General features: G+C 35.2%; 1 protein-coding gene across 1 annotated transcript in view; it reads left to right on the plus strand.

Moving 5' to 3' along the window:
- DNAH11 (dynein axonemal heavy chain 11) overlaps positions 1 to 13,686 on the plus strand; it is a 176,462-nt gene that overhangs the window by 19,012 nt on the left and 143,764 nt on the right. Inside the window, exons 8-15 of the mRNA XM_032235831.1 lie at positions 335 to 502; positions 2,096 to 2,212; positions 9,209 to 9,346; positions 9,436 to 9,560; positions 9,925 to 10,120; positions 10,682 to 10,786; positions 12,572 to 12,967; positions 13,244 to 13,576. Coding sequence (XP_032091722.1) covers positions 335 to 502; positions 2,096 to 2,212; positions 9,209 to 9,346; positions 9,436 to 9,560; positions 9,925 to 10,120; positions 10,682 to 10,786; positions 12,572 to 12,967; positions 13,244 to 13,576 — 1,578 coding nt within the window. The remainder of the gene's footprint in view (positions 1 to 334; positions 503 to 2,095; positions 2,213 to 9,208; positions 9,347 to 9,435; positions 9,561 to 9,924; positions 10,121 to 10,681; positions 10,787 to 12,571; positions 12,968 to 13,243; positions 13,577 to 13,686) is intronic.

Below are 13,686 nucleotides of genomic sequence, written 5' to 3' on the forward strand. Positions count from 1 at the left end.
GGACTGAGAATTAGAACCTGGTTTCTCAGAACAGACTCACTTCTTTGATTTTGTTCAAAAAATGCTCTCTCTCTCTCCCTCTCTCTCCCTCTCTCCCTCCCCCTTCCCCTCTCCCTCTCCTTCCTGTAATTTTCCTCATCCCTATACACAAAGATAAGCTGTGATAAACAAGTTCAGAGATCAGGAATGGAAATTTAGTAGTTGCCTTCTAAACGACACATTTATGCCAATTTATGACCCAATCAATATGGGTCAAAAATATTGCCTACTTCTGTATCAGGAGATGCACTCATTAAACATAAGTATTGCTAATGATTATTTTTTATCTTTTCAGAATATTTTTCTTACCATGCTTGAGTTTGAAAAGTTGGAGAAACTAGAATTTGGTGGAATCAAAGGAAAATGTTTAAATGCTCAAATATGCAAATTGAATGAAGAATTTATCGAGTCTTGTAATACTTTTAAAGGGAAAACATATGACCCCTTAGACTATGACAATATGGTAATCTTTCATATAGCATATTGTTTGTGTCATTTTTATAAAATTTAAGAAAGGCAAATTGTGAGATAGATATATTGTAAAAATAAAGTTGATTATATTTTAAAACTGATCCAATCATGAGAAAAAGTGTGAAAAGTTTGAACTTAGAAATTTCTGTCAAGCTGAGTTTTAATTTCTTAACTATTACTATTTCTGCTACCTATTGAAGAACAGTGTTTCTCTATTTAATGACGATATTGTAGTCCAGTATTTTTCAGATGGAAGATTACTTAATCTTTTAATAGCACTGGCGTTTTCTGTTAATAACAGAGGCATTTCCCCTGAGCACATATTTCATTGCCATATACCATAACCCTAATTTCTATTATACATAAAACTTACATATAATATTATGCCCATTGCAATCTTGATGTTATGGCCTGTACTACCCAAAGTTTCTCTCCACCTGCTAGTTCCAAACGTCATACCTTTAATCTAGAGATAGGGATAGGATGATTTTCAGTCATAGTCAAGCTTCACTGGGCTGCCAACCTCACTGCATGCAGTTGATGGGGCAAATGACCTTCCCAAACTGCAGGTTTGCACTACAAAAGCTTCCCCATGGTGTCCCAGTCTTCTCTTTGACTTCTTTTAAAAGCTCTGTACATAGGATTGCAACTTTGATTGAAATTGTTTTTCTTATCTAATTTAATTATTGCACTGCATTTATATATTCAGGAAAATCACTGCTGTGATCCAAAGCTTTTGATGCTGCTGTTCTTTTATCAACAAGTCATAGCAATTTTGCAATACATTCAGAAAGTTTTTTTAAGGGAGCCGTTTAGAAGAATTTATTAATTTGATATAATATAGCACAATTATCCTTATGCTACTTGTTTGATTTAAAAACTAATATAACTGAACATAAGGATGGCTGCTACAACTTAAAATTAGAAGATTAAACAATAAAGCTTGATAACACTTGCTGGAAAAATACCTTGATATCAAAAGATAAGCAAAATGTATCACTGTTTGGCTAGTTCAAGTTATTTCTCCAAGAATAACTGCTCAGATGTAATACAGGTATACAGTATATCAAGAATACTGCTAAGTTATTTTTGCTTGTAGAGTTGGTGTTAGGAAACCCATTTTTCAGATGTTGATGTACTTTGCTTTATTTAACAAACCTGGCTTGTTGAATTTGGAAATCCTCCTGTTTCTTTTAAGAGAAACTCAATACATGATGTTCCAAAATACTACAGCTATAGTTAGGTACCTGATTGCCAAGCACAGCTTTTTCTTCGATGTGAAAAGATCAGGGTGGTACAAATATTTTAAGGCCTTTGGCAGACTTGGCTTTTTGGAATCCTGGATACTGTTCTTATTGTCTCCTGAAAACATTCAGTGAGCATTACAAACAACTTTATTCTCTTTTTGTCTGTCAATTCTTCTCTATTCTTATCTAGTAGGAAGTTAAAGGAAACAGAATCTTTAGCAAGTTGGCACTAACTTTCTAATTTAATAGTTATTTCCTTAACTATTTTATTGATTATATAATGCAATTCTTTTAAAAAAAATCTTAAACCTATTTGAAATGGATTTTGCCTTCTACAGGAATTTGAAGAAGACTACGCTGATTTTAAATACAAAAATTTGGAATTTGAAAGGCGTCTTGGAGCAATTTTTTGTGTGGCATTTCTTGATTGTTCAGGTTTGGAGTCAGCATTTAAGGTAGTTACATAATACATAATAAATGAATATTACAGTTTTGACTGTCAGATTTATATTAGATTAGATTATTATTTTACACACATACACACACAAATACAGATAACATGCTCTGAAAATTATTTATAACCATGGAAATGGTCTATTGGGTGTATTTTTGCAATAATTAATTAGTATGGCAGCAACATTTAAACAAAAGAAAATCAAGAATAATCCAAGAAAGTATTAACTCAGGTAAATGATAAAGTATTTCTTCCTGTAGACTTAATTGAATTTTCAGCACTGAAGGTAAGCTATACTCTGAACTAGCAGGCAAAAACTTATTTAAGGACTCTTCCATATATCCTCCAATACATCTTCCCTAAGACCATCGCCTTAATTTGCTTTATGATATAGCTAATCATGAAAACTATCCTCTACCTATATTTAAGTGAACATTTTCAATTTGTTGTATTGATCATATGGAGAAAAATTCTCAATCATTTGCTGTATTTTTTTACTTTTTGACCTAAAAGGGGTGGAGAACTGGAGAAGGGGAAGACCATACTTTTAATTTTTTTGACATCTAAAAACTGTAGAGGGATTACCATTATGTTATATATAGTCAATGATCAGTTGTAATTTTTTGTTCTTTTTAAAGAATTTAAGTGAGTTAAAAGAGGAAATGGCCATATTAAAAAAAACAAAGCTTTAGATCTCCTTTGTTCCTTAGACACTTCAAAACTTTGGACAAGCTACTATTTAGGACTTACAGTGATCTAAAGCAACAATGAGAAAAAATTGGATTCAAGGTTCAAAATGTATTCATATGATTCAGTCTGAACAATTATAGAAAACTGAAACATTGTATTTTCCCTGTTTGGGTAGAATATGTCAGCATGCACCTGCAGAACAGAAATAGTCTATGCCAACTATTTATTGAAACCCATTGAAACCAGTGATTGGGATAAACAAAATGGTGAGGAACAACACTAGTTCAATAGATCTGGAAGCAGTTCAATCAGCTTCTAATCTGCAGCAGTGATGAAATAAATAAATTGACTTTAAATCAAATTATTACAGGTTATGGCCTAATGCAAACAAAATATCTAATAAAAGAAGTATTAAATTATTCTAGAAAAAAATAAGTGTAACAAAATCTAAAAATAATTAAGGACAAAGATACCAAAATAAATCAAAATAAAATACTATTATAAGACATTCCAAACCTAAGTAATGGAGTAGTAGAAATGATAATATAAAACTAGGCAATTTGAGATATTTTTAAGACCTTCTCCAAAAAAAGAAACATTAAATAGAAATCACACTAACTCCACCTGGAAATTTCTTCAAAAGTAATATATAAGAGTCTGCTTAGACTTATACAGGGGATAATATAATAACATTGGGCTTAAAGCAGCAATGTCTGATATTGGCCATTTTAAGGCTTGTTGACTTCAACTTGAGCTAGGAAATTCTGGGAGCTAGTAAATACTGGGAGTTGAGGTCTACAGTCTTAAAGTTTCTAAGGCTAGATACACGTAGCTTAGAGTTTCTATTGAAATATTACCACATAGATATAACCAAATGTCAGTGGAAATTGGGAATATCCTTAAAATATCCAAAAAGGACAGCTGAGAGCAAAATATGAAACCTAGCCAAAATGAAGGATTTATAAAATTTCAAAATTGGAATTAGTATGGAATGAGTCCTTTTGGAATCAAACATAAATATTGAAGTGGTACACCTTATTTAAGCCTATTTGAATATTTATATTTAAAATTCAATGCTTTTTGATAGCATTGACAAAATCTTGTGAGCCAAGACTTTCCATACAGAAGCCTAACTGTTGAACTTTACCAAGGGGTTTTTAAACCATGATAATTTTAAATGATCATCAGCTTAACAAATTTGGGTATTTGAAACTGGACTCTATGGTTAATGGTTCAGACATAACTAGCTAGATGTTGATATGATATATTCATTCTATTCTTTGTTTTAATGTCACTGGGGAATGGACTACTTCTAATAATTCAAGGTTTGTTTTAGTCAAAAAGACAAATTCATATGAAGGGTGAGTTCCAATATAGACATAGGCTATATGTAAAGAATTCCAGGAAATTACAATATAATTAACTATACTGGTACCTATTAGGGAACCAGAATGTATGGATTGTATTTTTCACTGTTTACCATATTAAAAATTAAAATTGAAACATTTACTTCCATTAAAAAGGTTCCCCTCACACATATGTGCTAGTCATTCCCGACTTCGATTACCACCTTACAATTTATGTGATTTTAATATTGTGTTATTTTTTGATGTTAGCTGACAAATAATTTTGATTTCAGAAAGCTGAGAGGGTCTCAGGCAATCCTTAGGAATCCTCAGGAATCCTCAGGAATTCTCAGATCAAACATTTAGACTAATGATTTGTGATGAGGTTAGTTATGGACAAAGCTTAAGCTATGTATTTCAATATTTTTTTAACCAGAATAGAGTCAATCTTTATTACAGTCATAGACCAGCACAAAAGTTAAACATTAAAATAAACACATTCACTGAAAATTATTAGAAAATAACTAAGCAAAGTAGTAATATGAATAAGGATCTTTAGTTCTTTAGGTATTTTTTCATTATTATCATTGCAGCAGTGCAAAATTTTGCTACTGCCTGAGTAGAATCTGGATTTAAATCCTGAAGGAGATGTTTCATGTAGAAATTATCTGCTCTCCCAAAAATCTCTCTAATAGAGGGAGAATGTATGTTGATCTGATATCCCTGTAGAACCTGCAGCACAATAGGACATATGAGATATCTTCAACTTCCCCATTGCCACATGTACAGATTCGTTCAGCTATTGGGTTTTATCATACCTGCTCTGCAGGAGGGCAGAGAGGAAGATATTAAGTCTGGCTCTAAAAATGTTGTTCTATTCTTAGGGGAAAAAACAGGTTTTTCAGATATCTTGCTGGTTCCCACACATCCCAGCTAATCTGGCTCTCATTCAATCATTTCACCAGCCAATGGTGTGATTTGTGGTTTCTCCGAACTGTACAGAATCATTACTACCGGTTCGATAGAACCAGTCAAAACTGGCTGAATACCACCTCTGCTGTCATGGTTTTCCTACATCCAACATTAAGTCTGTTCATGCAAATTCTGAGGGCCATCTGTTGTGTTTGAAATGAACAATTTAATTTGGTAGCGGATACTTTGCTGGCTTCCAAGAAATCTTTAACATTTGTAAATTCCCCTTTCTTTGCTTTATCAGAAGATGGTGAGTTATTCTTAAGAGAGTTGTGGCTTTTGACAAATTATTTAACTATTACGGTACTTTTGCTCTTTGTTCCTTATAAGCACACTTGACCAGAGTGGGAGATTTGACTATGTCTATTACAGAGGCTTTTGTGGGAGTAGAGGGTCCTTGTGTCAGGTTCCAATTAATGTATCCATTGTAAATAGAACTTCAAGGCAGTCCGTTTCCCAATAGAACAGGTTTATTTAGATACATCATCTTGACACAAAGTGGTAAAAAGCCACTTTGAATTGAATTGAATTGAATTGATTTTATTTGTAGGCCGCCCTTTTCCCTGAGGGGACTCAGGGCGGCTCACAGAAAACCAGGGAGGGGGGGAATACAGCACTAAGACGACAACACATAATAAAATAATAAGCAACATGCATACAACATTCGGGCGGGGTAATGGTCCTTATCCCCAGGCCTGACGGGTGAGCCAGTTCTTCAAGGCTGTGCGGAAGGCCTGGACGGTGGAGAGGGTACGAATCTCTACGGGGAGCTCGTTCCAAAGGGTCGGGGCCGCTGCTGAGAAGGCCCTCCTCCTTGTGGTTGCCAGCCGACATTGGCTGGCCGATGGAATGCGGAGGAGGCCTAACCTATGAGATCTTATAGGTCGTAGGGAGGTAATTGGCAGAAGGCGGTCTCTCAAGTATCCAGATCCACTGCCATGTAGGGCTTTATGGGTGATCAATAGCACCTTGAAGCGCATCCGGAGATCGACAGGTAGCCAGCGCAGCTCGCGGAGGATAGGTGTAATGCGGGTGAATCGGGGTGCACCCGCGATCACTCGCGCGGCTGCGTTCTGCACTAGCTGAAGTCGCCGGATGCTCCTCAAGGGCAGCCCCATGTAGAGCACGTTGCAGTATTCCAGCCTAGAAATCACGAGGGCCCGAGTGACTGTTGTGAGGGCCTCCCGGTTCAGGTAGGGTCGCAACTGGCGCACCAGGCGTACCTGGGCGAATGCCCCCCTGGTCACAGCCGCTATATGATGGTCGAATGACAGCTGTGAGTCCAGGAGGACTCCCAAGTTGCGAACCCTCTCTGAGGGGTGTAAAATTTGACCCCCCAGCCTGAGTGTTGGATTAATGGCCAAATTTTTGGGAGGAAAACACAACAGCCACTCGGTCTTTTCTGGGTTGAGCACAAGCTTGTTAATCCTCATCCAGTCCATGACGGCTTCAAGCCCCCGGTCCATTACGTCAACCGCTTCATTGATTTGGCACGGGGCGGACAGATACAATTGAGTATCGTCCGCGTATTGATGGTATCTAATCCCGTGCCTACGGATGATCTCTCCCAGCGGTTTCATGTAAATGTTAAATAGTAGGGGGGACAAGACCGAACCCTGCGGCACCCCATATTTCAGGGGCCTTGGGGACGATCTTTGCCCTCCCACTAACACCGACTGCGACCTGTCCGAGAGGTAGGAGGAGAACCACCGTAACACGGTGCCTCCCACTTCACCACTTTGAAGATTCCCAAGCTTTTCACCCCATTAAAAGTAAACGTTCCTTGTTATATCAAAACAATAAATCACATTGTCCAATCGGGATACAAACTAGTTGCTTGGTGACTTCTCTCCTCCTCCTCTGGCCAGTCTGCGGTTGGAATATCTCGCTATGTTGTTTTGGCTGCAATACTCCACCTATATCTGCTCTCCCCTTTCAATTTCAAACTCTGTCAGCCTAAAGCCAAGTGAGGATAACCCATGATAGAAATCAAAAACCCCATGAGAAGGGACTGGCCCCAGCCAGGTCAGCTTCAGGCCTGGCATCTTGTTTTTGAAGAAAAACAGCTATATCTCTTTTCAATGTCTCCAATTCTTGTTTTATGGCTGTAAGCTGCTCAAATATTGAGATAACAGTTTGTGCTATGAGGAGGCATTGTTTTGCCATAAACTCAGTTGAATTTTCCCATGGTAGCCTTGCTATGTTCTGATCATTCTTTTTATTTTTGTGTTTCATTTCAAGGGGGTGCACCAGCATGCCTACTGTCCCTGTTCTACTGTCCCCATTTATATGTACTTATTTTATGTATTTATGGCTATAAATACTTATAGCCTTATATTCATTTATTTGTGCCATTTTTCATGTGTCCATGTCTATGTCTATACTTGTTTCCTTATACTTGTTGACAAATAAGTCAACCTGTGTGTATTTCTCTTCACTATCGTCTCATTCAAACAAAGTTAGTTAAATAAAAATAAGTTCCGTAAAAGTACTAAAAAGCCAATTATATAATCAAATAATAAAACTGAGGGAAGCTGCTCTAAATGTGTGTTGCTGGAATGACAGCCCAGGTTCCCCTCCTCCTCCTCCTCTAGAACAAATTATTTGAATACAGGTAGTCATTGACTTACAACCATTTGTTTAATGACTGTTCAAAGTTACAACAGCATTGAAAAAGTGACTTGTGATTTTTTTATACTTATGATCATTGCAGCATCCCCATGGTCATATGATCAAAATTCTCATAGTTGCCAACTGGTTTATATTTATGATGGTTGAAATGTCCCAGAGTCACTGTGATTACCTTTTGCAACTTTCTGACAAACAAAGTCAATGGGAAAGCCAGATCCATTTAATAACCATGTTACTAACTTAACAACTGTTGCAAGAAAGGTCATAAAATGGACTAAAACTCATTTAACAACTATCTTAGCAACATAAATTTTGGGCTCAATTGTGGTCATATGTCACGGACTACCTATGTACTCTTTAGCCTCTCAAAATATCTTGAGCATGTATTGTCATTCAATACCATATTTCAATGCCGAAACATAATAATATATTCCAAGCTTGTGAGTTTAGAGAGTTAAATTTAGCGGTTCTAGTCTGATGTTTGACATCTTGCATAATTTCATCATCTTGATAGCCACTTCATATTTTTCAATATAAAAGTAACCTTTCTGCTATTGATTTTGTACGTGAGAATATTTTAAAGCAAACACTTGCTATGTTTAACTTATTAAGCCTATTTTTATGAGAAGATATTTGTAAATAAGTTCATTAATGTTAGCTATATGCTTTAAAAGTGCTATGAAGCATTCAGAATATGAATGTATTACCTCTATTGACATAAAGCATATGAAATAAAATCTTGATGCTCTTTGTCCTTAAAATGATTCCAGTTGTAGAATGATTTTAACTGTTAGTTTTTAAGATATGTTTTATTGTATATGGAGTCACATTCTGTGAAATATGATAAATAAGTAGATTTCCAGGGAGCTAGTGCTTCTGATAGTTTAAAAAAATATAGAAAAAAGAATTAAAATGTCCATTTTGAAAAATATTTTTTGTTCTTTTAAGTTATTAATGTTTATGTAGAAATGTAATTTAGGTGGAAAATGTAATAAATTTGTTTTTGATGTCTGGCATCAAAGCATAGGCAACAAGCACTGTGAATTCTAGTCTCATCTTGGGCCCAAAGCTCTCTGTGTGACCATAAACCAGTCACTCTCAGCTAGCTCTAGGAAACAGGCAGTCATTTTCAAAATCTTGCCAGGAAAACTGCAAGGAACTAATCTCAACAGTTTCCAGGAGCCAAGATTGGGCATAACATTCCTAGTTTAATTAAACACAGTTCCTTAAGCAGAGGACATTTATTGAATGTGAACAATCTCTTCTTCTGTTCCAACTTCCATGTATGATATTTGATACTATTCTCTCCAAGCTAGGAAAAAGGAAGGTTGGCATAATCGTGTCCTTTGTTTATACAGCTTATAACCATTCTTGGATCTTTTCTGGAGAAACCAATAATTGCAGAAATGTTTAGCACAAATTATAAGATCTTGCTACAGATGTTTGATGAAGAGTTGAGAAATTGTAAATACTTGTATGATGAACACATTAAACAGGTATGTGGCAGTTTAAGAGCAAATGAGTCCATTTGCATTTCTCACAAGATTTCTTTTTGCAGAATTACCCACCTGTCCTTTAATTACAGGAAAAAGAGGGGAATGAAGTCATAAACAAAAACATGTCATCTACTTCAGGAAACCTTAAATGGTCTCGAGAAATTAAAGCCCGCATATTGTCATTTTGGTCAAGCTTCTCATTTGTTCCCCAACAGTAAGTAAATCTCTTCAGCAATAGGAAATATTTAGGCTGGTTGGGGAATTCTGGGAGTTCACACATCTTAAAGTTGCCAAAGTTGAGAAACATTGTGATAGAGGACATTGCATTAAAGTAAGAATCAATTGAAATTCAGAGTGGAAAAAGGGTGAGGAGATGGTACAATTCTTACTTTTTCAAGATGTTTTCAAATATCTTTAGCCAGACTGGAGTGACATAACTAAATGCTTACTACAAATTATTCATGGAGTCATATTTACATTCATATTTCCATTAAACAGCATACATTTTGCTGATACAAATCAACAGGTTTGTTTGACTTGACCATGTTGCTAGTGTGACATTATGTTTTCCTTTATAGAATCCTGGAAAATTTTGAAACTACTTTAATTTATCAGAAATACATAGAAATATTGAGATTACTTGACCAATATGAAGATCAGATCTATTTTAAATGGAAATCCAAGGTGGATGATATTTGTCTGTTTAATTTAGATCAACCTTTGATTAAGCGAAATGGTAAAGATGATCTCCTTAGTGTGAATTTTGATCCTAAGGTAAGATATGGTATGGTATTTTCTAGCTATTGTAGTCTGATGAATAATACTGTAAACAAAAAGTAATGTCCATTGAATTCATTGTTATTATACAATTATAGAATTGCAATCTATAAAAAATTGCAATCTTTTAAAAAAAACATGCATTATTTAATTTTAAAAAATAAAGAAAATCTGTTTACTCATATTATTCCTTGAACTGATACAGGAAGAAAAAATGTTCAATTTATATCCTGAGTATCCAGAAAGCGTATTATATGCATTTAATAGTATTGGCACTTTTATTCTGTAGATAAATTAGCCTTTTTAATAATAACCAAAAGAAAGTAAATGCTATGTGATTCAAGAAAATTGCAGGACTCTCATCCAAGCCTATTGGCCTTCGAAAAAAGAAGCAGGATATACATACCTTAAATAAATATAATTTAATCGAAGGCTTAATTGAAATATTTTAATGAATATAAAAATTGAAATTATCACAAACTTTCTCTGGAAATATAGACTGAATTAATATCTAACAATAAATAGTATTTAGAACTAACAAAATATATTTTCTTTCAGCTGGTAGCTGTTTTAAGAGATGTGAAATATCTCTTGCTTATGGATCAGCCCAATATTCCAAGTTCAGCATTAGAGTTATACAAGAAAAGGGGAACATTTGCTAATGTATGTACTTTTTAAAATCTGTAATTATTCATATTTAGTTGACATATGACACAAGTCCTTTTCTTACCTTCCTTATTAATACAAATGAAATGGAAATCTCAAGCTTGGTGTCCCCCATATTAGTGGACCTAATTTTCAAATATTTTCAGCGTCTAAAATGCTGACTAGGAAATTTTGGAATGTTAAATTGAGAAAATTGGTCTACATGCTGGTTAATGTGGCATTCAAATGTACTACTTTGGGTTGAGAAAACTTTCCTTCACTATTATGGTGTAGGTCAGGGATGGAGAACGTCTAGTACATAGATCCACTTCAGTCTAAGGCTGGCTGGGTCAAACCATGTCCATGTTTATGTCCAACTTGAGGCAAGTTTATCCCTATAATACTAGTCATAAGCTATTCCTGCACTATTTCAGAAACAGTACAAATATGATTGGATCTGTTCCAGTGATGCAATTCAAATAATTTAACAACTGGTTCTCTCTAATGATTGACTGGGTAGGCGTGGCTGGGGGATTACATGGCCAACTCGATGTCATGGTAAGGTGATGTTGAATCTCTCTCCCCCGCTGTTGCCCTTCTCAGGCAAGGCGAAGAGTTCCTGGGAGGGGAGGGGGCAAAGAGCAGGGCTAGCCACTGGTGGGTTCATCAAATTCCACAAAAAGTTAACAACCAGTTTGACTGAAGCAGTTTAAACTAGCTGAATCTCATCACTGTTCTGTTCCAACTACATCATGCCTTTCTACTCGAAGGAAAGATGAGGGGTGGAAACTGACTATTGAAGCTATTCTGGTCAATTGGAATATACCTTGATGGCAAGAGCCATATGCCAAGTGGAACTTCTTCATTTCTCTTGTCATGGGAAAAAACAATCAATGTGATATTGCTAGATTAATAAAATTTTCCTCTGACATGAATGTTGGGTGAAACTAGGGATTGCTTCAGTTCCAAAACTAAATCTAGTTCTGTCATGAATATTTAATTTTCTATAAAATATTGTTTTATAGAAATAAACAATATGCAAATATTAGAATCCCTTATCTCTGTTTTCTCTTTCCATCAATATGGGTTCCTTTTTGTCTTCTGTTTTGTTAATGGCTGTAAACTTATCTGATAGCCAATTGTTTGAAAAAATATTGGGTAATTATTATAATGCATATAATGATTTTAATTTTAATTACATATGTAATTATAGCTGAAATAGTTAAAGGTAGGGGTGGGATTCTACCAGTTCAGACTGGTTCAGATGAACTTGTAGCTCCAAAGATCAGCTGGGAATGAATTGGTTCGCTCCCATGAGCAAGTGGGCCAGCCCGCTCACCTCAACACTTTACCTACCTTTATCTTCTCATCTGAGTTGTGTGGCAGAGTGGATTGACGCACCTCAGCTGTTTTTCTTCCCAAGCAGCAATCCGAAAGATATTATTCTGTATATTGCGCACATGCGCAAACTGTGTGTCCTGATGCATATGCAAAGCGAACTGATTGGTAGGAACCCACCCCTGGTTAAAGGATTAGAAACAAACTTAGTCTTCAGCAATGGAATGAAATACTGGAAAAATGAAGTAGTAATTCAATTATGTCAGTGACACCTCCTTCAAAAACCTTTTATCAGAAATGTCTATTCTCAGTCATCCAGGTCATGGTTGTCTCAAAGGTGGTTTTTTCCAAGAGGAAAATGGACTCTTGAAAAAAGCATCTTTGGGACTTTTATCAGACAGAAATTGATATAGCCTTTATGAGAGACATTTAAAATGCCTGTGTTTTCTCTTTCTCTATAAACAGTACACAGGAAATCTTGAACTTGTAGTTCAATGGTACAACAAAGTTAAGCAGACTGTTTTGGAGGTAGAATATCCTCTGGTTGAAAAAGAGCTGATAGCTGCTGATAATCAGCTGAAAGAAGCAGAAGAAAAGCTCACCTGGCAAAAAGAAAATTGCTGGGAATATATTGAATGTATAAAAGCCAAAGTTAATGACTTGGAACAGAGACTTCAAAAGTCAAAGGACAATATTAAGACTATACAACAAATTATGAAGTCTTGGATGGAGCAGCCTTTCTTTTCTAGAAAAGATAATAGAAAAGAAGCTTTGTTAAATCTAGAAGACAAAGAAAACAAAGTTGCTAAAAAATTCATGTCATTCCAAGAAGATGGTTGCAAGATGCATAAACTTGTAGAGGTAATATCTAGTACTAATTTTCATGAGAAGCGAATTATTGACTTAATTTCTGCAAACCATTTATATACACATCTCTGCTAATGTGTAAATCTATTCAAATATGACTATCAATTTAGAGAGAAAAATTGTTTCACCTTTTCATGTCATTTAACACATAAGCAATTATCAATGGGACTTACTAGTAACAGATTGAAAATTATCCAGTTAATTAACTTTTTCAATGGAAATTGTGATAACGGTAGATTTAAACTACCTATTTTTGGGTGTGTATTTTAGGAAAACCTAAAGCTCTTTAAAGCTGACCCAGATTCAGATTCTTGGAAGATTTACCTGGAGTTTGTTGATGACATCATTGCTGATGGCTTTTTTAATGCCATAATGTATAATTTAAACTTCTTCTTGGAAAACACAGAGAAAGCTTTAAAGCCAGCACCATTATTTCAAGTTCAAATGATCCTAAGTTCTGTAGAAATTGAATTTAAACCTTCATTGGATAAAGAAGCTGGTGACGGCTTTTATGATTTAATAGATGAACTTTTAAGCAATATTTTCAAAACATCTGCTCAGGTGAAAAGAATGGCATTACACCTTGAAATACTGCATTACCAGGTAATATATTTGATTAAAATAAAAATAAAGTCCAAGATTGTATGCATTACAAATGCAGTTCAAGAAAGGACTAACCATATTAAGTTCGGAATATAATTTTTGCTCCCTTT

This window comes from Thamnophis elegans, chromosome Z (genome assembly GCF_009769535.1).
Source record: "Thamnophis elegans isolate rThaEle1 chromosome Z, rThaEle1.pri, whole genome shotgun sequence".
NCBI classification, from domain to species: Eukaryota; Metazoa; Chordata; class Lepidosauria; order Squamata; family Colubridae; genus Thamnophis; species Thamnophis elegans.